Raw genomic sequence first — 24,818 nt, 5'->3', positions numbered from 1 at the left:
GGAATGGAAAGGAAGCTTACCCTGCCCTTCCGGAGTCCACGGCATGGTGCAAGGAGGGCAGCGGCACCTTGCTCATGATGAAGAGGATCACCTCGGAGCGCTGGTAGGTGGGTAGCGTGCTGGCAAAGGAGCCTGCAGGGGAAAGGCAGAGTGACGGCCCCGTGAGGCCTACAGCCTTGGGGCTGCTCCTGGTTCAGTGGTGTAGCTCAACAAGTTGCATGGACAGAGAGAACTGCCCAGGGGGGTGCGGGTGTGAGTGGCTCTTCAAGAAGGGGCCCAGAGTTCGCTTTCGGCTCCTGGCTTGTCACGTCCCTGAGCATTGTGGTTAAGGCCTTGGCCCCCTTACTGAAGAAGGAGGATGGAGACGATAGGCACGGGACAGGCAGGAGCCTCTGTACCCACTGGGCCCAGTGCCTGCTGCAGGCTGGTTCCCTGGGGCAGGTCCTGCCTTGACACAGCTCCTGATGACATCATTCTGCCCTGCTGCCTTCTCAAATCGGAGGGAAGCTCAGCGGGTCCCAGGCAGGGGAACTCTCTGAGGTGATGGGTTCCTCACACACCTGTGGGATGACTTTGATGAAGTCAGAGACCACCACAGGGACCAGAGTCAAATTAGCTCCTGGGCCCTTGACCTGTTACTCATTAGAACCATGATTTGTGTTTTCTTCTGAGGCAGACTTAACAGTAGTTTCTACTAAAACCCTTGACTCTTGGGCCTACACAGGCACAACAGGTAACTAAAAGCAGGACAAGGCTTTACCTTCAGTTTGTATCCTTCACCTTAAAACTTGGGATTCTGGCATTTCAATATTTTAAAGTTGTCAGCAGAGCAGAGTTAACTGGCCCTAAGCTTACCTAGCCTGTCTCATCCACCTTCAACACAGTACTAGGATAAGAGTGAGCGTGAGGATTCCAGGACACCCAGCTGCTAGCCCTGCATTTCAGACTGTCCATTGAGAAGGGCTAAAAGTCTCCAGTCACTGTCCTGAACCAGCAGTTACCAGTGTCTCAGGAAAAGCAGAACCTCACCCGACAGACCGCCGAGACAGAGCCCATCATCTCATGGGGACAGAACCACTCCTCAAGCCAGGAAGGTTTCCCTGGAGCTTCAAAATCAAGGCTGACATAATGACTGATGGACTCAAGTCCACCGCAGCAGCCCACAAAACAGGCCTCTGTCCTGTGGTGCACAGGCCAGTCTGCAGCCCTGCACCAGAGCTACTGCTCAAACTGGAGCCTTTGCCCTACCTTCTCTTACCTTCCAATTAAAGCTTTGGCCTGTCAGTGTGTGCTGATCTTTAGTTTTCTCCTTTTTACTAAAGCAAGGACCCACGCTAGACCGAGACAGCTTTGGAGCGCTCCACATCCACACCCAGGTGCACACATATTTCCCCTGTGTCCTCCACCCACCCTTTAGTCCCCACCTCACCTCTGGTTCCCAAAGCATGAGATAGGCATAAGGAGGGCACAGAAGAGTTATTTTTGACCAGAAGCCCAGGCTGAGAAACCTATCCTGGCTGCTTTGTGTTCTCACTCAGGGCCTGCCTGGGCCAGGCCACAGATAGCATCGTTGGCTTTATCCCCTAATATCCCTGAATGACGCAGTAACTATAACTGATGCCTCCTGGCAACCTGGTCTCCCAGCCTGGGCCCTCTCCGGCCCAGGCCCCACCCCTCTAGGGCCCCACCCACTGCAGTGTCAAGGGAGCACCACCACCCGGAGCCCCAACCCTGCGCACCGATGGTCTTGATGACTGCCTCCTGGAACATGCGCTCCTCGTGCTCCTTGATGATCTTGGTGCCCAGGCTCAGGGCCCCATCGTAGCTCCCTGTCAGAGCGTAGTCAATGCTAAGCCGCAGCTGCCTCAGCAGTGTGTTGAACATCTCCAGGACCGTGGGCCCTAGGACCAGCAGGATGGGAGACCCGAAATCAGGGCCACCTCTCACCATGAGCCAAGGCAGCCTCTGCAAGGCAGTTCCTTGTCACAGGGTCCGGCCTGCCCTCCCTCCCTCCCTCACTCCGGGGCCCTTACCCACAGAGCCGGTGGCGGCGATGACCGCTGCCTCCGACAGGACCTCCACAATGCCCGCACGCACGGTTGCCGCACTGCGGCTGTTGGCATCCAGGTGGCTCAGGAGCTGCTGGATAACCAGGTGGGAGTGCTGCGGCTGGGGGGAGGAAGACACGCTGGTCCCCAAACAGCACCCCCCGAGTAGCCCGGGCAGCCCTCTTCTGGGACCCACAGGTTGGGGTAAGGTAGCCTGTCCCAAGGCCCAGGACACCTTGGGTGGCACCAGCCCCACATTCCCTTTCTTGCAGCCCTCCATCCTGTACCATCGAGGACAGCCAGATATCAGTGAAGACCTGCCATGCACATTTTCCCATTTTAAATAGACTTCAAAGTCCATTTAAAAATATTTTCCATTTCTCCTGACCCAGTGGCAATTTCAGAGCTATATGATACTGTTCACATCAAATAGGTATGGTAAAAGAGTCGTAATGTGACACTGTCACAGCAGCCAGGTGCACAATCCATAAACTTGCATTTTGAGTGAGTTTTTCATTTATTTTTTCTAGGACTCTTTTTTCATCATATTTTGTAAAACCATTACATCTACTTTGATGTACTAAATATAAAACGGAACTGGCCCTTTGCAGCAGTTGGGTTGGGCAACCATGGTGCAGACCAGCAGGGGTTAGGAGAGGTCAGAAGACATCTGGCTTTCTCCCTCAGTGCCTGTCCTCCTCCATAGGCACCTTGCCAAGGAAGACAAGCGGGAGGAGGGAGGCCAGCCTACCTGAATTGAATACATGATGATTTTGAAGCAGCGGATGGCGAACACCTTGGGTTCCCACAGGGAATGGTTATCCAGATGGCTGTGGGGCAGAAAACATCAGGGGGTGATGATAGGGAGCAGACAGCTTGAGGGATAGAGACGAACTCCTGAGAGCCCCTGGCAGTTCCCGGGAAAGTGAGGCAGGGCTTACAAGTAGTGGTGACAGGGAAGGGATGAAGTCCCAGCCCCAGAGCTGCACACGGCCACAGAGAATGAAGCTGGGCACCTGCATTCCACATTGGATACCCTCCTACCAGCTCCCCATGCGCCGCTGGGCATAACTTTGCCATCACAATGCAGGGAACACAGGTACCAAAAAGGGACAGACTTGGCCATGGCACCACAGTGCCATCTCCTCCCCCTCCCCAAGCAGGCAGAAGATGCCAGGCTTGGAATATTCCAAGGCCGAGGGCTGAGAGGGGCAGGGACACTCAGCTCACATGAGAACAGGCTTGATGGCGTTTTTGATATTGCCAAAGGCAGCCCGGCCCAGCAGCTCCCTCAGGCACCTCTCTGCCAGCTCTGCCGGGTTCTCCTTCTCCTTCTCTGGTGCTTGGAGGGGTGAGGGAGACCGGCTGTGGAAACAGAGCCACACGGGTAAAAGGGGATGGGATGCTGGGAGTCAGGCTTCATGCACCCCTGGGTTTCTGTGCTTCCTCCACGCAAATGATGATGTCAGGACAAGCAGGAACTTGATGCAGGTTGCACCAGGCAACAGGGAGACATCATGCCCATCAGAAATTAAACAGCATAAGGAAGCCCAGAGTGGAGGAAGACTGGCGGAGACTGGAAATCCTGATGTACTTCTGTGGGAGGTGCCTCTGAGCACCATGAGCCAGGTGAGGCACTGACCATGAGTGTTTCTGTATACCTGACCCTGAGTGTTTCTGTACCCAAGTCCTCACACTGACTAACTGGAAAACCTCAGGACTCCAGGCCCCAGGACCTCCTGAAACTGCAGTGAGAGCTTGTCAGTGAGTGGCGATTCTGGAAACAGCCACTAAGGGGCACACCGCTTCCCCTTCCAGTCTCAGCTGGGAGGTGGCTGGACATTGACAGATGCGTTAGGGCACCCAGCATCAGGTATACAGCCAAGGTGGGACAGCAACATGAACCTTCCCTTCCATCCCACTGCACAAAGGGAAAATAAGAGTCAGGGAGTTTCGGGGTTCCCACATGAAAACCCACTTATCGGCAACTCTTGCAGTGGGTGTGGCTGATCAGGCATGTGTTGTTTGTCTGTGGTACTGGGGATCAAGCCCAGAGTCTTTGCACTGAGCTACATCCCCAGCCCCTTTAAAAGGTATTTTACATTAAGAAGGGTCTCTCTATGTGGGAAAAGAGAAGGGAAAGAAGGAGAAATTTTGTATGTATCTATATACAGGATAGTTAACATAGTTGATCTACTGTCTTCTATTTCTTTGCTGAAACTGTTAATGAGTCCTTGATTGATCAATATTGCATGTCTCTATCTGTTTTCATGAGAAACCACTTTGAAGATATCAATATGTAATACAACAAGCACTGTTAATTTCCTACCACTTTCTTTGTAACTCTGTATTGTCTGTACTGTTCTTTTGCTATTTTGTAAAAGGTTGTCTGTCTGTTAATGTTTTCCTCCTTTTATTTTTAAAATAAAAAAAAAGAAGGGTCTCTCTCTCTAACTCACTAATTGCCTTGGGTTTGAACTTGCCATCCAGTTTAGGGACTACAGCTGTGCAGTAGCACAGCCAGCTAAGCAAGCCTGAAATAGAATCAGGAAGTCAGGGCGGAAGGTCCAAAGGGAAAGCCCTCACTAGAGCCTTGAAACATACTTTAGACCTCCTTGGCCTGCTGCTTCCAGAGACAAGGGAACTCAACTCTTTGTCCTTCATGTGCCCTTTGTGTTCTGAATAGACACTTGCCCAAGGGAGGCCAACTTTATCGCTGTGCTCCCTCCACTGTCCCAGAGGCGGAGAGGGACAGCAGCCAGAAGAAGGCCTGACCCCAGGTTCCCCAGGAGCCAGCTCTGACTCAGGGCAGTCTGGATCCTAGCCGTGTCCTGGGTTTTGTCTTCTGGCCAAGCCATGAGGTCCCCAGGGGCTGGCAGCAGACTTGGGGCTGTTCCCGTGCAGCTCGCTCACCTCTCTGCCTCCTCCACGTGCTGCAGGTTGAAAAGCAGCGAGGGGACGATCTTGTCCATGTGCTGCGGGTCCCAGATATTGGCCTGCAGCTCATCATTCACCGTCTTCCTCACCACTCCTTGCAGACCTTTGATGCCCGACATTCGGATTCTGTAAGTAAAGGTGGGATAGGACTGTGGAAGGGCTGCTTCTGGGGCCAGGAGCACAGTGCAGGGGCCGGGGACACACTGTCCATCCAAGGTAGAGGGAGACTACCCGCTCCTCCTCAGGAATGGGACCTGCTGGCTGGCTTCCTGTGTGGGTGGGCAGAGCCCAGGGAGCCAAGCTTGTCCTGGTGACCACCAGGCTGTCCTTGCCCTGGTCCACCCTGGCCCCATCCCCTTCATTAAGGCTTGGCCCAGACTGCCCTGGCTGGGGCCAGGCCAGCAGACCTCCCAGGAAGAAGCAGCGTGAGGAGCAGCTATGGTGGGGCGTCTGCAGGGAGGCACCAAGCTGCAGCCTCTCTGGGCACAGAGCGCTATAGCTGAGCTAAGTGGCCAAGAAGCACATGGAGATCCAGTAACAACTTGGGGAAGCAGGGAAGGAGGATGAGGGTCGGGTTCCCAACCCCAAGCCTACTGTACTGGCCTTGTGGGAAAGAGTCCTCTTCACTGCCCCTTTATTTGAGCCTGAAGCTCCTTTTATTCTCCTTTTTATATAAAACTTTTTCTCCTCTTAGATGCTAATTATAAAAAGTATACTCCCACCATCATCACTCAAAGATAACCATAGTTGGCGTTTGGGGAAGGGAACTGAACTCAGGGTCTTGTGCATGGGAGGTGAGCGCTACAACCCCAGTCCTTTACTTTTTGCAAGGGAAGAGGGAACTACTAGGGACTGAACCCTGGGCCTTTGCACTAAGCTGCATCCCCAGCCCATTTAACTTTTTTTTTAAGGTAAGATCTTGCTAAATTGTGCAGATTGGGCTTGAACTTGCAATCTTCATGCCTCAGCCTTCTAGAATGCTGGCCCAGCCAGCCCTTTGTATTTTATTTTCAGACAGGGTCTTGCTATTTTGCCCAAGCTGGCTTTGAACTTGTGACCTTCCCTCAGCCTCTAGAGTAGCTGCAATTATAGGCTATGCCACCATGCCCGCCTGGCATCTTTCTCTTCTTCTCTACATAATGTATAACAGAATTAAGAGCTAATGCCATATTTAATTTGTATTGGCTTTTTTCCCACATAACAATCTAAGCACCTTTTAAAAAGTATCATTAGCCTTTCATAAACACATTAAATGATTCTATGATATACCATCAGAAGAACTTTCTAAACCAGGCCCCTGCAAGTTCTTTAAATTGTTTCTAATTTTTTTGCCCCTATTATAATGCTAAGGTGGACACCTTACAATAATGCTATGGTGGACTGTATAAAATATTTCACTACATTGGTGAGTCGCTGCCATGCGTGGAATCAGTGAATCAAAAGGTGCAAAACGATGGCTCCCAGCATTGCCAGGTTACCCTGGCGCAAGCACCAGCTACACAGCATACTGTTTCACTGTCCCCGCAGCCACATGGGCCCTCATCTTAACATCTGTTCTCATTTTATGGCTCAGAAAAACCCTCACGTCTTGCAGCTATTTCAGTTCACATCCTTTTGATGATTATTCACATTGAGCAGTTTCTCTAAATGTGTATTTCCAGCTTCAGTTTAAGCAAGGTTACCAGGATGCGACCCTGGGTCTTAGCAGGTGACTGTCACTGGGGTAGCAGGAGCCTAAGAGCACCCGGCTGAGGACGCTGTCAGGCCTGCTGGCCATGGGAGAACACTGTGACCCCACCAGACCCCATGTCAGAGGCTGTCCAGGCTTGAGAGCAAAGGCATTGGACACTGCTCCATCTGCCATTCTTGGCTATAGGTCAGGGGTGCTCCTGGCCCACCCTGCAGAGCATCTCAAACATGTGGGACTCATCCGTCCCATCCAAGAGGGCCTGGTTGGCAAGAAACCAGTCCAATTTGGTGGGAAAATGCCTACCTGAGCTTCCTTGTATGCAAATGTGAATACATATCTATTTTTTCAGTGCTAGGAATGGAACCCAGGGCCTCATGTGCGCTAGGCAGGCACTTAACAATAAGCCACTCCAGCCCGTGAATTAATTTTTCTTTTAACTACCTTGCACTTCTTCAGTTTCCCCACAGTCCCTCCACATGTGTCCTATTCTAGGACATCCAGGGCTGACTGACTCTTCATTTAAATCAGAAAGATCAGGCTCAGGGGGAGAAGATGCCTGTACTATTCCATGTGATGGGCTCACTGGGTCCCACGAGTCTGTGAACCCAAGAGGAGTGCACAGAACGCTGTTCTGCTTGAGGGATCACTCATTCACTCTCTCTCTCTCTCTCTCTCTCTCTCTCTCTCTCTCTCACACACACACACACACCCCCCACACACCATGGTGGAGACCCTAGGTGTTCTCTCAGAGGGTTTCCAGAGCAGAGCGACCCTACAGAATAGAAACCCAGCGCATCAGCCACCACTCAGGCTCTGACCAGGCTGAGGAAAGAGTCCGCAGGGAGGGAACACAAGACGAGAAGGAAAATGAAGCATGTCAGAAAGCTGTCCGTTCCCCCTTGCAGCCTCCTGCCCTGGGAGAGAGGAGCCGGTCTGGAGGTGCTAATGGTGTTGCCTGGCTGCCTCCCTCCTGATGCTCAGGAAACTCCCGGTGCTGTTGGAGTACAGGGCTGACTGTGCCGCTGGCCGTGGGCATGCTTGTGCGTACGTGTGTGTGCAAGTGTGACCCAGCCTGAGCAGTGCCACCACCTGACCCATACTTGGCCCAGCCTGAGTGCTCGGCACCTGTGACAGCCACAACTTCTCTCTTCTGTCTCCTTCCCTCATGGCTTGAGGGTTTTGGTGGTTTTTGTGGTGCTGGAGATGGAACCCAGGCCTTGACTGCCAGGCAAGTGCTGGGCCAAGCTCCACTCCACTTGGCAATGCCTGTCCCGGACCCAAGCACTGCCCAGCCCTCTGCCTCTTCCAGGAGTGAGTGGCTCCCTGGGAAGCTGATGGTAGGGAAGACGGGGTTCCCTCCTGTTTGTTGCTCACCTCAGAGGCGCTAGACAGGCCAGCCCTGGGAGTTAGCAGCTGAGCCGAGAGGCCTCAGGGCCTGGGCAGGCCCAGATGCTGCCATCTCATCCACACCACTGAGGGATGAGGTCTCCTTCCCTGTCCTGCAGGCCAGACCGCTGGCTCTCGAGAAGGGGCACACTCAGGTTCTGGCGCCCTCAGAGGCACTGATATGACAAAGGGTAGCAAAGTCTGGAACCAACCAAGAACTGGTCGGCAGCTGGGATGCCAGCTGCACAACCACTCTAGCCCCCTTCAGTCCCCTTCTCCTGTCCTCCTACAGCTGTCAGTGTGGGCACTGGCCTTGTCCCTTCTCTGGAACCTGGTTCTGCAGGGTCACACTTTGTATGCTGAAACCTGCCTCTGCACCCCACGGTTCCAAGCACCACGCTTGGTGCAGATCACCTCGGCCCACTCCCTACGGGCCACGCTCTGTACACTGGTGTCAGCTTTGTCTTAGTGCTTTGTGATTTTATTTGCAAGGCTTCTGTATGAATATAATTCTGCGAGTTAAATGTTTTTACAAATTTGAGTATGTGGACACGCAAGTGTTTTCTCTGATTCAAGATGTTTATCTGAAAGCTTTCACTCAGTCATTCACTTTACAAATATATGTCCCTTGTCTGCTGTTCTTAGAGTTGTCCCAGCACCAAAGGATTCCTGACCTTCTAGCACTTGCACTCTAGTGGGGAGAGGTGATGAATACGAAGCAGAGTCAGGCATGGTGAAGCACACCTATAATCCCAGCTCTCTGAGAGGCTGAAGCAGGAGGATCACAAGTTTGAGGCCAGCCTGGGCAATTGGGCAAGATCCTGTCTCAAAATAAAATATTAAATTAAAAAAGAGGTTGATAGGGCTGGGGATTTAGCTCAGCGGCAAAAGCGCCTGCCTGGCATGCGCAAGGTCGTGAGTTCAGTTCCCGGTACCAGAGAAAAACCAAAAAAATAAAAAAATAAAAATAAAAAAGAGGTTGAGAATACAGCTCAGTGTGAAGGCCCTGATACTGCCAAAAATAGTAATAATAGTAGTTATTAAAAAAAAAAAAGAAAATTATGAAGCTTTTTGAAAGGAAATGAGTACTATAGAGTAGGGTTAGGGGAGAGCAGGGTAGGACTGCAGAAGCCCTGGGACAGGAGGGTCCCTGCCCTGTTGAGATGTCCTGGCTGGAGGCAGTGAGCCAGTGGAGGAGGAGATGGAAGGAGGTAGGCAGTGGCGGCCAGTGTGAGGGCTTGGCATGTAACGTGGATGGTTGCTTCTGCCGAGTACATGCATGTACTTCTGACTGGGGTGTGCGTGTGTTCTGTCCCTGGCTCTGAAAGTGGGCGCAAGGGACCGCTACCTTACATCCAGCCTTGTTTTCTGGCCCCAAAGGTTCTTCCCTGGGAACCATGGGCTGGGAGCAGAGCACTGCCTGCACCTCCATACTCACTGACATGGAGGACAGGAAAGGTCAGTGAAAGCAGACAGCCACCCATTCTTTTCATGACTGGGGAATGAACCCAGAGCCTTCACACAGAGCTAGGACATCCTGGGTCCCCCTTTTCAGGGTCTTGCTAAGTTGCTAACTGGCCCAGGCTGGGTTTGAACTTCCGATCCTCCTGCTTCAGCTTCCCAGGTGCTGGGATGACAGGTGTGCACCACCATGCCTGCTGAGACAGGTCGTCTTCTGAGACCCTCAGTGCTTTCTCAGGAGCCATGCAGACCCCTCGGCTTCCTGTACTTACTTTGTCTTGATTTCCAAGTCATCGTGGCTCGAGTGGCACATTTCACTGAACCGGGACACGAAGAAGTCATAGCTCCGATGATAGGATGGCGTGTCCTCCTCGATGTTGGCAAACTTCACGAACTGCGGGGTGGAGGGAGAGGACACACGAGACAGGTCACCCTTCCACCCTCACTCCCGTGTCCCCAGTTTCCTGCCATGGCAGAGCCACAAAACCACACATCCTGGGACCAGCTCTGGCAGCACCCTGCTCAGCTCTCAGTCCACACGGGCTGTGAACCTTGGCCTTTCGTGGGCCTCCCCGGGGAAGAGGAGCGGAGGAGGAAGATGAGGGGTTCCTTCCTCCACCCAGGCGCACAAACCCCCGTGGCCTGAAGGCTGTTAGTAATAATACACAGAAAGTGCATGAAAGACAGGGTCGGGGCACGGAGCACCGATGAATGCTGTGACACAAAAACAAATCTAACATTTGATTAAAACAGTGTAACTGCACTTTACTGTTGAACATCTGAGTAAATGGTGAAAGTTGGCCATTTCAGTTCTGTGAGCCTCGATCAGCCATGTGGGTTCCGCTGTGCCGCACGTTTACAATTCTAAACAGAGATTTAATTTCAACCAAATCCTGCTGAGAAACAGACATTATGGACTAAATGGAGGTAAATTACTGAAAATTTAATATAATTATTATAAGTTGTTTTGTTTAATGTTACAAATTTATTGCCCCATATGACTCTAAAAAGATCAGATTTACAATGAATTATATTCTCCATTATTTTCCTATGTATTATTACTTATTTTTTCCAAATGTGTATTGGTTTAAAAATGATATACTATCCTAAAAATATCTAGTTAGGGTATTGGTTTTTTTTTTGGTACCAGGAATCGAACTCAGGACCTTGTGCTTGCCAAGCAGGCGCTTCTGCCACTGAGCTATAGCCCCTGCTAGTCAACGTATTTTATAATATTCAGTGTTAATTGTCAATCTATGTTCTTATTAAAAATTGTTAACTTTTTCTGGATGAAAATTAACAGCTTTCCAAAGCATCATTAATTACTATAGAGTATTGTTCTTGCAACAGTAAATATACAGCTATTTTCTGTTGAATGACAGGGGTCAGAATACAAAGCAGCGCAGCTGGGCACGGTGGCGCATGCCCGTCATCCCAGCGCCCAAGATGCTGAGGCAGGAGGAGCACCGTGAGTTCCAGGCCAGACAGGGCTACAAAGTGAGTTCAAGGCCTGCCAGAACTGCATAATGAAACTCTGTTTTAAAAAGACAAAACAAACAAACAAACAAACAAACAAACAACAACAACAAAAAGCTTTAAAGAACCCTAGTGAACACTGACTGCTCATTTTACACATGAGAAAATCAAAACATAAAAAACAGTGTGCCACCTGCAGATCGCACCACCTGTTAAGAGCTAGAGCTGCTAGCATGCTGTCTGCGTGTCCCCTTGGGCTGGATAACATCCTGCCCAGGCCAGGCTGCACCCCTGACCTCCTGTCAGTGGTTGACAATGGAGGTACCATGAGCCACACCCAGCATCTGCCCAGGTATCTGCTTCTAGCTTTGGCTCGGGAATGCGGGGCGGTCCACAGCCCGCTTTCCCTTTGTTTCTGCAACTCCTGCGCTTGTTAGGATAAGCAACGAAGTTGTGACCACATGAGTTACCCTCATGCCTCTTCCACATGCCACAGCAATAATGCAAACAGCGTCATTTGGGCTTATTGCTAATATCAGAACATTGAATCTCAAATATACATACATATGCATTTTACATGTAGCTTGGAAGAAAGATTTCTTTATTTTGTATTTTTGTTATTTTGTTTTTTGAGACAGAGTCTTGCTGTGTAGTTCAGGCTTGGCTTCAAACTCACAATGGCCTCTTTTAAGGTTTTTAAACTGTATCTGTTTCAAATATGATGAGGCAGTTTAAAATAAGACTTCCTGTGTACACGCTTTAAAACAAAAAAAGACTTTTAAAAAATCAACAATAAAGAGGGAAAACGAGTCAAAGACTTTGACTCAAGTGAGTGTCAGGAGAATGAATGACCAAATTTTATGTCCACTGGCTTGAGGGTTTCTGACTAACAACTATGTAGATGAAAGAAACTTTGAGAATGTCAGGAATGACTAAGTATTTTACGCACACCATTTCTTTTATTTTTTACCTACAGAGAGATGATTCTTTTCATCCTACAAAGGGATGAGATCTACAACCTAAGCCGATCAGCCTGGCAGGAGAGGCCTGGTCTCCACCCGCTGCACCCACTGTGGGCTTTTCCAGCAGAGCCTCCTGAAAGCCAAGCATCCTGGGTTTGTTTCAGCTTTACTGAGGTGTAATGAAAAATGAAAGTCCTATGCATTTTAGGTATATAATTAATGTTTCAATATACATAAAGACTGTAAAATAATCATCAAAATCATTAATTAATTGATTAAAAAATCACTAATTAATACATTACCTCCCAGACACACACCACTTTTTCCTTCTCCTCTCTCTCATTCCCTTATCCCTTCAATCCCTTATCCCTCCTTTCCCTCTCACTTTCTTGTGGTGAGATTTAAGATAGCCAAGCTCTGAAAATAACCTAAATGTCCACTGTCAGATGAGTAGATAAAGAAAATGTGGTTTACGCATGCACGCATGCGCACGCGTGCACACACACACACACACACACACACACACCATGCTGGAATATTTTTCCAATTTTAAAAAGGACAGCCTGTCACTTTCGACAACATGGATAAACCCAGAGGACATTATGCTAAGTGACATAAGCCAGACACAGCCGCACAGATACTGCATGATCTGACTCAAATGAGGAATCTGAAGCAGGCAGCCTCCCAGAAGTGGAGCATGGAAGGAAGAATGGTTGCCAGGGCCTGGGGGGTGCGGGGGAAGGGGTTGCTCAAAGGCACAAACCTTCTCCTGGTCTCTGTCCCTGCCCTCTGTGTCCTGTCCTGTAGCACCTTAGGCCTAGCAGCCCCAGGAAGGTTGCTTGGCGGTAGGGTAGGGGTGGGGTGTGATATTGTTGGGGAAGAGCAAGAGGAGGCTGGGGAAGTGACCTCACCCTGCAAAGGTGACCTTCTGGTCTTCCTGAGGGGCTGGGGCACAGCAGGGTAGGGCTGGAAGAGCAAGGACACTGGTTTTCAAATCCTGCAGAGCAGCAGTCACAGGGTGGGGGTTGCTGATCCTGGGTCTCCACTGCAGGGCCCACAGCTCACCAGAGAACCACCGTGAGTATGATCCCTTCTCTCCGCCTCAGCCTGGTCCATGGATGCTGGCCAGGACACCACTTCTGAGCTTGGTAGAGTGGTGGCACCCACAGCCCTGTCACGGTCAGCTTTGACTTTTCTCTTCCTCAGGAGCCAGGGAGCTAACAAAAGCCAGCCCAGCGCCTGCCCTGACTGACCGCTGTCTGTACTGTCCAGGCACCCAAGTATTTCAGCTATTATCCCCGGCTACAGGGTTAGGACTAAGATTAAAATTCACTTCCTTAAAAAAACACAGTTCCATGACAACACTGAGGGAAGCGGCGGGGGCGGGGGGATCCTTTCCTCAAGCACCTGTGGCCCTCTCCTCGAAGTTTCTTATCTATCCCAGCTGGGCCACCGTGGTGGTGGACTCTGCAAAAATGCCTTCATTTTTTCTTTTGGGACTGTGTCACTTGAGTTTTGCTCCTCTGTGCACTTCCTCCCTGGAAATGCAGTTTTGAGGCTTCTGTTCACGGGTCGACTTTGACCTGGCGGTAGTTCCAGGTAAATAGACCATGCTCCGCTCCACAGCTGCAGGCCCGCAGTCAGACACTCATTTCCTCCGCCTCTTGCCATCTGGGTGACTGGAGAGAAGCTGTGTAGAGTGGTGACACTAGGAACGCTGTCGAGGGGTGGTCACCAGGATAACACACGTGTGGCAGAGCAACTGAGGCATGCTCAGTGCCACAACTGTCATGGTGACTGTGGTCGTTTAGGGTCAGCTCCATCGGCTGTAGGCTAGAATAGGTGCAGCCTGACTCTTGTCATTCTCGTCGTGCCACGCTAGGAGCCCAGACGGGGAGCCAACACCACAGGAAGTGGTGACAGGTGCCAATGGGGTATGGAGAGAAAGAAATAAGTGACAACTACCCCCAGTCTGACATCCACAGGAGAGGACAGAGGCGAAGGGCAGGGAGTTGGATGGTGACATCACATCCACAGGAGCACCACGCAAGGGCTGGAGGTCTGCATACTCTCCTCTTCCATAAAAGAGCACAGCTTCCAAGGATTCAGACATCGGCATCTTGAGGCACCACTTTTCAGCCTACTGCAATGACCGCTGCTGATATAATTTCAGCAACCAGTGAATTTAACAGGCTATCTGTCGCTCCCACTGTGGAGACGAGGGCCCAGGACTCACAGGGAAGACCACTGCGCGCTCTTATCCTGCTAGGTCTCTGGCTTTCTCGCACCATCTAGTGTGACCGCAGAAGGGCTGGGCCCCATTCAGAACACTGGAGGTGGCAACGGGACTTGCTAACAAAATGAGCGCCCTTTCAGTGCCAGGCTCTGAGAATACTCTTAGGAGCTTTGGGTCTGGCAGCTCGGTGGGAGGAGCTTCCCTTCTAAGTGTGGAGCCTGGCAGCATGGTTGGATGAGCTGGTGAGGGAGCGTGTCCTTCTTAGACAGCCCCTTCCCGTGCTGCTCCTGCAACTTCCAGGAGGTGACAGGAAGGGCCAGATGGAAGGTTGTGGTGACAGTGATTCAGAGCATCTGGCTGGGGTGCGTCAAGAGCCCACATGCACTGTGTGGTCCGCCTGGGAAATGGGCCCGAACCTGCTGAGATGTGGCTGGGCCCTTGGGCTTCACAGTCAGGGCTCTACCCCGCTTCTAAGAGGCAGTGCGGTGCTGGGAGTGTGAAGAGGGGTTGGAATCGTGTTCTGTGTGTGAATCCCAACTCCTCTGCGGATCCATATGGTGACTGGGACACGTTACTCAACTTCCCTGTGCCTCACTGCCCTATCAGGAAAATGCAGGTAATAAGAGCACCTGCCCTGTCCGACTGGCATGACCAGAACTCTACAAGCCTTGCCTATCAAATAACAGTTTCTCTCCCACCCAGTGCCTTTCTGGCTTACTGTTCATAAGTTCTCACTGGGCTTAGACCAGTGTGACTGATTACTATTTTTCTAAATGCATGAGACAGCAGGAACTTCCCATCTTTTCTTCCACCATTGCAAACTCATACCTTACAAATGGCTTTTATTTAAATGCTAGTTGCATAATGCATGAAATCGTGAAAGAATAAAGTTGAGGTTTTGCTTTTTTTTTTTTAAGATATAGCAATGATGAGGAAGGTCTCCATAGCAACACTCTGGAGATACTGAAAATGTGACATTTCAAAGGCCATGGTTGCTGCTAGGGCCACCCTTTCAAGATCAAAGTTGCAGCTCTTTATATATGAGAAAGGGTACTGAGTTTGCTGGGTTGGATCACCACCCTCCAGGATGGGCCGGCAGGAAGCCACAGTGTGTTAAAGCTGGGGGTTACTAAGGGACTGAGTAAGGGAGAGAAAGCGAGCTCCAAATATTGACGCTGCACACACAGCTCTCTCCCCAGCCTGCAGAAGGGAAGCTGAGCAGACTGGCTGTACTTTGGCACCAACCAAGTCTCTCTCAGGTGAGCTGGCCTTTCCCTCTTCTATGGACGGATGTTCCTAGCCACCAGGAGCAGAACCACGGGAAACATATGGGGCAGACACAGAGGCCCAGCTCTCTCAGCCAGAGGACAGCTGGCTCCCTGCTGCATTTACCTCCCATGGGGAAATAGGAATTGCTCTCCGCTTCACTAAGGCAGATCCTAGCTGGAAAGCGGACCTCACAAAGCACATGATTTTAACATATATCCAGCCCGACACCTTCTCCTTGCAGTCCTGGTTTTTGTTTTATTATATAGTACTAGGAGCTAAACACAGGGCCTTTGCACTGAGCTACATCCTTGCCACCCCCCACCTTTTTAAAATTTTGGGACAGGGTCTCACTGAGTCATTAGGTTGCCTAGGCTGGACTCAAATTCCTGATGCTCTTGCCTTAGCCTCCCAGAGTGCCGGGATTACAGGCGTGTGCTACCTCACTGGCAGCTGTTCTGACTTACCGTGATTCCAAGCAGCAGCTTTCACTAGAGCCAGGAAACAGTTCCCATAATGAGATCAACAGTGCCAACCTCTTGACCACCAGCCAAGGCAAGAAATTCCCCCGTCCACCCACATTACACTGTCCCTCCTTCAAAGGTCTTTGCAAAACCAGCTGCAGTTCTAAGAACTCCTGGAAATATCTAGTCCTTGCCACTCTGGAGAAGCTATTCCTTCTAGTCAAGAGTCCCCCACATGCCTGGGGCCTGCGGTCAGGAAGCACAGGCCGAGGGATGGCCTGCCTGCCTTTATCTAAGATCCTATCGGGGCTGGGGATTTAGCTCAGCGGCAAAAGCGCCTGTTTGGCAAGCGCAAGGTCGTGAGTTCGGTTCCTGGTACCGGAGAAAAACCAAAAACAAACAAACAAACAAATAAGATCCTATCTTTTGCGGGCTGGGCCTCGGTCCTGAGTGTTTCAGCGGCCCTGTAGTTCTAGGCTACCTGCTGCCATGGAACCCACCTCTAGCCCACTGATATCTGGCAGTGCTGACTGCTAGGCTGGTGTTGGACACTGCACCATTTCTAGTCCATAGATAATTGTAAAGTCACAGAGTCGATGATATCGTCCAGGGGAGCAGAGTGAGAAGAAGGTGGAAGACAAGAGCCTCGGAGAACACAGACCTTTCAGGAGCATCAAGAGAATCACTGAAGTAAATAGTATTAGCTCCTTTTTTTTTTTTCCTGTCTTTTTGAGACAGGGTCTCACTATGCAGTTCAGGCTGGACTCACTTTGTGATCACTTTGTAGCCCATGCTGGTCTTGAACTTGCAATGATACTTCTGCCTCAGCCTCCCGAGTGCTGGGATTACAGGTGTGTGCCACCATGCCTGGTAGTATTAGCTTCTGAGGCTGCTGTGATGAATGACCATAATTTAGCAGCTTAGAACAAAACGGACTTCTGATCTCACAGTTCTGGAGCTCAGAAGTCTGACAGGGGCTGCACTACTAAGAGAGGCTCCAGGAAGCATCGGTTTCCTTACCTTCCCTAACTTTGCCCTCCTCTATGTTCAAGGACAGCAGCGAAGCACCTTTAATTCTCTTCTTTTCTGTCCCTCTTTCTCCACAATCACTTCCCTTTCTGACTGTGGTCCTCTTGGGGACCTCTCTTCTAATGTCCCTTGTGATTCCATCCAGCTCATCTGGACAATCCAGGACACTCTCCCCATTTCCAGTTCCTTAACTTGCTCCTGTCTGCAAAGTCCCTTTGTCATATGCAGTAGCACATGACAGGTTCACAGGTTCCAGGGATTAGGACATGGACACCATTTTGGGGGAGGATTACTCAGCCTACTGCAGGAACTAAGAAGGATGAGAGGGCCAGGGATATAGCTCAGTGGTGCAGTGCCTGCCTGGCAAGCACAAGGTCCTGATTTTTGGTACCGATTCCTGGTACCAAAAAAAAAAAAAAAAAAAAAAAGAATGAGAAAGTGGGAAGAGTTGGGGAGCCAGGAGAATGGGGAGAAGGGTGCAGGTAAATAAGTCACTGCTATGGTTTGTGTCCGGATTTCCCCCCACAGCCTCATGCAGTCATGGGACAGGCTTCTAGAGTTTGTGACTAATCCGTGGTCCACTGCTGGGATTACGGGTGTGAGTGCTACACCGCCTTGGGGCAGGTAGCCTGCTTACAATATAAGGGAGAGAAAGAGGCTTGCCCTCTTGCTGCTTTTGCTCTCTTCCACTGCCTTGAACTGTTGCCCTCTGCCATGTGCCACTCTGCCTTGAAGCCAGCTGATTATGGACTGAAACCTCTACAAACTGTGAGCTAAATAAACCTTTCCTTCCTTAATTTTGGGTGTCGGGTATTTTGGCTTAGCAAGAGAAAAGTAAGTCACCAAAGTTGAAAGCTATCAGGAGAGAGCTGGATGGGAAGTCCGTGATTTGCATGGCTTCCACAGATTTCTAACTATAAAGACAGAAATGTACTTTTCCCATGGAGAGAGGGCTGGCTGGCACCACCCTCCCCCAAGTCACACTGAGTACCCTAAAAATGGGCCACCACACACACTGTGTCCTGTCACTTTCCCACTGCGGTGCCCAGCACCTCCAAGCAGGTTGAGACCTGGCTCTCTATAGGCTTTCCAAGCTTTTGAGAAGACTCCATCAGCTTTGGGGGCCTAAAACGGGGTTGGGGCTCTGAAGAGCTTCCCCGCAGAGTAGAGATTTATTGTGAGTGGATTCCAGCAGCTAAGCCAGGTCTGGGGAAAGAGCTACAGGCAGGTGGAGCTGGCTTGGGTGAGGCTCACCTCCACTTCACCCGAGAGGCTGCAAGGCCACGAGGTCTTGGGACTGAGACTGTCACAGGGAGTGTCTGATCTGTGCAGAGGCTGGGGGCCCAAGCTTGGGCTCAAGAGAGAGGACCCCACATGGGTGAAGCTGGGGAGAGGCCTCTGCCCACTCTTACAGCTGGGGAGAACACATTTTCTGTGCAACCATGGAGCAGTTTATGTGACCTCCCTGGGCCTCCATTTCAAGGCAGAGAAACCTAGAAAGGTGAGGGCTTACTTGAACTGAATGGTTTCTTCTTTCTTTTCCTTCTCTTTCTCTCTCTCTCTCTTTTTTTTTTTTTTTTTGGTACTGGGAATTGAACTCAAGACCTTGTGCTTGCCAGGCAGGGACTGAGCCACTGAGCTATATCCTCAGCCCTGCTTTTCTTTTTTCCTCTTTTCCTCCTCTCCTTTCTTTTTTTTTTCTTTACCACAGAAACATTTATCCATGCTGCAGGTATTCATCTAAGCAGGTACCAGGAGTCAGCTGCAGAGTGAAGCAGGAGGACAGGACCCAGTGTCTTCTGTTCCTCCACACCAGCCTCCTTTACACACACAAAGCCCTGAGTCCCAAAAGGTCCTGAGATATTCTGAGCACCTTAGGCTCAATTTTCTAACATTACATCAAGCACTAGTGTACCAGCCAGTCTCAAATGATAAGGAGCCAAAGAATGCTCTACTTGGGAACGCTCCGAGCCCAGTCTAGAGCCTGGAAGAGCATGCAGGAGAAGGGAAATGCTAGGAAAGGCTGCCTCCAAGGTGGAGTCTGACTTTCTCGCCATAGTTGACTTATGTTATTATTTGTATCTGCATGTCCCCCTAAATCCTCACGCACACATGGGGCAGGCTTGATTGATCCATACAATACTGGGATTATGGGTGTGAGCGCTACGGCGGATAGTTTGCGTACATAAGGGAGAGAAAGAGGCTGCGCCATTCCTCCCTTTTGCTCTTGTTGTTTTTGCTGTGTTCTGCGGCCATGAACGCTTGCATTCTGCCATGTGCCACTCTGCCTTAGAATCAACCAAGTATGGACTGAAACTTCCACAAACTATAAGATAAATAAACCTTTCCTTCCTTCATTTTGGGCGTTGGGTATTTTGTCTCAGCAACAAGAGAAAAGTAACCAAGACAACTTAACTTACTTAGGAGAGCCTGCCCTCTTAGAGCCTCCCGTCTGCAGTGCGACAATCACTCCTGTGCCTGTGGCCTGGTTGACGCAGTGATGTGCTGTGAGGGGAAGTCACGGGACACTGAATTTCCAACTGTAGCGAACAAAACCCCTACTCTGGGTTAGGATTCCCAGTGGGGCAAAAGAGAGCCGCCAGCCACGTGCTTCTGTGGCCCCCACGGATGCAGGATGACTGGTTTATTTTCCATCAGATGTTCTCTTCTAGACTGTAGTTATCTTAAACAAGACAACTAAAACAGTATCTGAAGCTGTTGCCAGGGCAACCTGACAAAAGGACTTTGCCCTCAGCTACTGTATATGTAATTTATCAAAGGCAGCTGGCACACGGGGAGAGGGAAGGGAAGGGAATAGGTTGTCACTCTCTGCCTTGGAAAGAAATGTCAGAAGACTCCCTCCTGGTTAAACCAACGTATAGAGAACAGGAAGTAAGACCTGACCCATGCAAAAAAATTCACAGGTGTCAGGGTGAAAATGCCAAAGGAAAAGCCCTCTGCTCTTCTCTCGAGCTCTCTGCGGAGAGATAACCTCCTCACCTATGACCATAAAACACTTGCATCTTAGCAGCTTGAAGAACTGGAGCTGAAAGTATGCCCTAAGGGGAGGAACTAGGAAAAAACTGAGAAATTAAAGAATGCAGCTGGAACATTCTTGGTTTTATAAATACACACAGAACACAGGGAGCTCTTGACATACCTGATAGCTCTTCTCTTACGAATCAGAACCTCCATGAAAGCAGCCACTTGCAATGGGACCAGCAACAGACAGTTTGGAGGACCTACAGACGCCAAGTGCAACCTGCCCGTGGAATCGATGAAAAGACCAAGGCCACTCAGGGTACATAGCTAGGAAAGGGCACAACTTCCTGTTTCCTCTTGGTCTTTCCACAGCTGCGGTGCTTTCATCAGCCACTACCAGTTTACTGTGAAAGATGCAGAACCTGGACCCTTTTAGAGAACACCTGGTGGGGCACTGAGCTTCAAGGGCCCCTCTATATCAATCTATTTTTCTATTTCTTGGGGCCCCACTCGGAATTACTTAAGGGAAAAATCTGTTAAAGTTGGAAGATCATCAGCCTAAAGATAAGTACATTAGATAATGTTGATGGTTGTTCAACCCTGTGAATATGCTAAAACCAGTGCATGGTGGTGAATTTTATTATTAAAATTTTACTTTTTTATAGGTTTACAGAAATGACATGTAAGTTACATAGTATTTATTTATATTTTAAAAAATACAATATCCCTTTGTTCACACAAAAGGGAATACTGAAACAAGCAGTATGTGGTGCTGAGGGTCAGAGACCAAACAGGAGCAGACCTAGAAGTCTTCCTCTGCCCTCCCCCAGCCCACCCCCAGATCCCCACCAGGAGACCCCGTGCTCCAGGCCCCTGCTCACCGAGTTGGTGCCAAGGATCTGCAAGTTGGGCTTCTCGGACTCCAGCAGCTTGGCCACCATCTTGAGGAAACTCTCCACGAAGAGGTTGATGCTCTGGCAGTGGCAGGCCATGAGCAGCTGGTCCAGCGCCTCCATGGCAATGCACACGTACCTGGGGAGAACACACCCAGCCCTCATCAATGGCTCTTGGCCCTCCCACTCCCACTGCCTGACAGGCCAGCCGGGTGTCTGTGTGACGACCTCCAGGGTGGCAGCTGAGGCGACCTCCCCAGGGGCTCCCAGGGTCTACATGGCCAGCCAACACGTGCCTACTGCTCTGACCTAGAACTGAGAACCAAAAAGAATCAGAGCTGCACAGGGCCTTTCAAAGTGTTAATGCTGCCTGCCACTCCCAAGTCAGGTTCACGGGCCACATATGTAATAAAGGACGAGTGCAAAGACTTTCTCTTCTTTTTACCTCAATCCAAATCATATCCATCTTTGAATGTTAGGCAAATAGTTAAAAATTCTTAATTAGCTACTCTCTCTCTCTCTCTCTTTTTTTAACTTTGGGCAAAATGAAAGCACAAGAAACATGACTCTAGGGCAATGTCTGGAGCCATCCTGATGCCAGACACAAGGCCCCACCATCCTGCCAGTGGCTGCCCAAGTTCGGACACCGTGCGATCCAACTGCCTCGGATCTGTCCCCACTTTGCAAATCCAAACACATCAAGAAACAGAAGCAATGATATCTTAAAAAGAATTTTTTATGAAAGCATCAGCTAGCCTGGCGTGGTGGGGCACACTTGTAATCACAGCACTCAGGAGGCTGAGTCAGGAGGATCACGATGAGTTCGAGCCAGGCTGGGCTACAAGATAAGTTCAAGGCCAGCCTGAATTGCATAGAGAAACTCTGTCTCAAAAAAGACAAAAAAAGAAAAGGATCAGATACTATTTCTTAGGTACCCTTGTGCTAACTCCTATACTGTGGAACCATTAAAGAGAAAAAATAAAGCCTCTATACTTAGAAATTTTCCTTTCTACTTTTATAAAATGTTTACTTCTTTAATCTATAGAAACTCGATCAAATTTTTAAATTATTATTAAATATTACTAGGTAGTTGTCCCTGGGCACATTCACAGTCAGAGTGCTTCTCAGACTCAAGGGCCTCATAGGGCCTTTGTGCTCCCTGGTAAGTGGGCGCCCAGTCTGCCCCTCCTCTGGAACTGGCATACATTGCTGGCTCTCCATGCCCTGCCCTGCACGGTCACGGTTACCCAGGAGACCTGCTGTGCCTTGCAGTCCCATCCTGTAGCATGAAGGCCACTGAGGCAGAGCCTGAGTCCTCAGGGCTGGGAAGCAGACTGGCCTGGAGCCCTGTGGGGACACAGACCTGCCCTGCTGAGAAACTGGGACACAATCACGCAGCCAACCATGGCAAATGGAAATGAGGCAGGGAGAGCAGTCCTCTCTTCTCTTACAGAGCATCCCAGCATCCTTTTGTAGGAAGGAATCTGCACCCACCTCTCCACGACCTTACAGAGTTTAAATGAGGTAAATAAAGGAAAGGGTGGGATGGGTGTGGTCAAGCGAGAGAAGAACCTAAAAGGCCTTCCAAACTCCTGAGCCTAGATTATCGCTTTTCCTTTTCTTTTTTGTTTTTTTTTTTTTTGTTTTGTTTTGTTTTCCGGTACCGGGAACTGAACTCACGACCTTGTGCTTGCCAGGCAGGCGCTTTGCCGCTGAGCTAAATCCCCAGCCCCCGCTTTTCCTTTTCTTGCAAAAAAAAATTCCAGAATATCCTGGTAAGCAAAAAACAGCTTTGTGGAGGTGGGGGTGGGGTGAGCTGGCTCCTGACCAGCACTGGAAATTTTGATGGGAAATGAAAAATACAGCAAAAGTGAAACTGAAACATGAAGAAGTAAAGAAGTTGAAGGCCTTGTTCTTTGATCCCATTACCCTTTGTTCTCCATCTCTGATCCAATACCAAGGATGGCATGACTATAATTACAAACTGGAACTTTTCAGAGTATCCTGGAACTCCCAACCCAATACTCTCTGTGTCTGTCCTATTTTATCATCACCTTCCCAAGTGTGGTCCATCTGTTAGGCCTATGTTCTCAGAAGAAACAGCACATGGGGTTTTTGGAGTGATGGCCACTCAAGAGGACTCTGGTCAGAAGGTCATCATCAGCGGCGACCTGATCTGGGTGTGGGGTGTTGAAGAGGCCCAGAGTAGTCTGGGAATCCAAATAGACCTACCTGGGTACTTGGAGCAGAGTGGGTCAGGAAGGAGCTGGGCCACGGGGAGGCAAGGCCCGGTTACGGACCACAGCAGCAGTGGACACCCTGTCTCAGATGTACTAGAAGGGCAGAACTCGAGGGATCTGGCACAAGTGGCGGGCCATGACAGGACACAAGGCGGGTTACAACAGGATGAAGTCAAGGTCAGGGACCAAGACAGAAGAGGGCTATGACCACCAAGGAGAATATCCAGGGGCCTGGTGCTTAGCAAACAAGCAAGAAGTACCTTATATGGAGCCCCAGAGAGGTGCTCAGTCAGGGGCATCCCTAGAAGCCAGGGGAGGTTTGGAGCTTCCAGGGTAGGAGTTGGGTACACTGGCTGGGAACCAGACTTAACTGGATAGGAAGACAGATCTAGGAGCTAGGAATTAGGATCAGCAGGCAGGAAGAGGGGGTAACTTTTAGCAGGGCCAGTCATCATCCAAGAATCACTCAAAGGGCCTTGACAAAGAACCTCTTATTCTGGGCAGCTGAAATGTGCCTGGTCAGCTTAAATGTGTCCTGGACAGAACCATCTGGGGCCCTAACTCAGGCTGGCCCTCCCCATCCAGTGAGTCTGCAGTATGCTCATCTGAAGGGTCAGCCTCCCTCCAACCAGCCTCAGGGCCCTCAGGTTGGAGTAGCCTCACCCTCCTGGGCCCTCACCAGCAATGTGAACTGAGCCAAGTCTCACCCAGCACTGCTGTTACCTCCCTTGCTCCCCAGTTTCTAGGGTGTTTCAGTACTTGGGCTGGCTGGCAAAGAAATGCAAGGAAAGGTGAAGGAGAGAGATACAAGGAGTGTTTCCTTTGTGATCCACTGCCCTGCCCATTCGAATCCACAGCAATGAATGAAGGATGCCTTGAAATTCGCCCTCACTCCCTCTCTGCCCACGTCTGGCTACACTTCTGATGCTAAACTCCCATGATCCAGGAACCCCATCCACCTGGGAACAGGCTGGCTGCACAGGGTAGCAGTGGTCAGAAGAGGGTGGTGCTACCATGGGGACCCGGCCCTGATGTCCATGTGCATAGGTCACACCATAAACAGACACCTGCGTCACCAACAGGGAGAGCTAGCCCCTCCCACTGTTTGTTCGTAAGTACTTTGCTCTTCCATAGCTGCCGTCAGTGGCGTGGAAGATGAAGACGTATGAGGCACTCGGGAAGGAAAGGCAGGGAGGGTGAGGACAGAGAACAAGAGATGAGCTGGAACACATTTTTCTTCTCCAAGTGTTTATGATGAAAGCCCTCCACAAGGCCTTTGGGCTTTAAATACAGGCTGCAATGGCTATTTTTAACAGGACGATGCCAATTTTGCACTGCCATCCTAAGGATTCTAAGTGGCTCTGCTAACTGCTGGACATTTTTACTGAGACAGCCATCACTGTACAGAAGTTAGGCACAATTAGTATTAAATGTTTCATGCACTAGCTGCACATTAGCCGTAGGTTCAATCTAGGATAAAGCGATTTTTACTTGCTGGTGTATACTTTATAGTATGTCAGGGCCCTTTATGTAACAGCATGCAATGTCTAACCTAGTTTTACTGTGTAGAATGATTGTGGAAATATATTAGTTTACATGCTGCTTTTTATACTAGGGTAGCCTGATTTAAGATTTGCCAGGGTTGAGGGTGTAGCTCAGTGGCAGGGTGTGCTCAGTATGGGCAAAACCCTCGGTTCAATCTCTAGTGGGGTTGGGGGCAGATCTGCTGATGGGCTCTGTGCTTTCTG

At 50.1% G+C, this 24,818-nt stretch overlaps 1 protein-coding gene across 1 annotated transcript in view; it reads right to left on the bottom strand.

Annotated features, from left to right (window-relative positions):
* Window positions 1–24,818, bottom strand: part of Efr3b (EFR3 homolog B) — a 56,148-nt gene that overhangs the window by 18,292 nt on the left and 13,038 nt on the right. The window contains exons 5-12 of the mRNA XM_005400569.1: window positions 20,819–20,969; window positions 9,795–9,916; window positions 4,962–5,111; window positions 3,279–3,413; window positions 2,800–2,878; window positions 2,034–2,169; window positions 1,740–1,901; window positions 21–132 (exon numbers count right to left, since the gene is read on the bottom strand). Of these exons, the coding sequence (XP_005400626.1) occupies window positions 21–132; window positions 1,740–1,901; window positions 2,034–2,169; window positions 2,800–2,878; window positions 3,279–3,413; window positions 4,962–5,111; window positions 9,795–9,916; window positions 20,819–20,969 (1,047 nt within the window). The remainder of the gene's footprint in view (window positions 1–20; window positions 133–1,739; window positions 1,902–2,033; window positions 2,170–2,799; window positions 2,879–3,278; window positions 3,414–4,961; window positions 5,112–9,794; window positions 9,917–20,818; window positions 20,970–24,818) is intronic.

Source organism: Chinchilla lanigera, unplaced genomic scaffold, assembly GCF_000276665.1.
Source record: "Chinchilla lanigera isolate Chin_1 unplaced genomic scaffold, ChiLan1.0 scaffold00068, whole genome shotgun sequence".
In the NCBI taxonomy this organism is placed as follows: Eukaryota; Metazoa; Chordata; class Mammalia; order Rodentia; family Chinchillidae; genus Chinchilla; species Chinchilla lanigera.
This window is presented reverse-complemented; position numbering and strand designations above follow the sequence as displayed.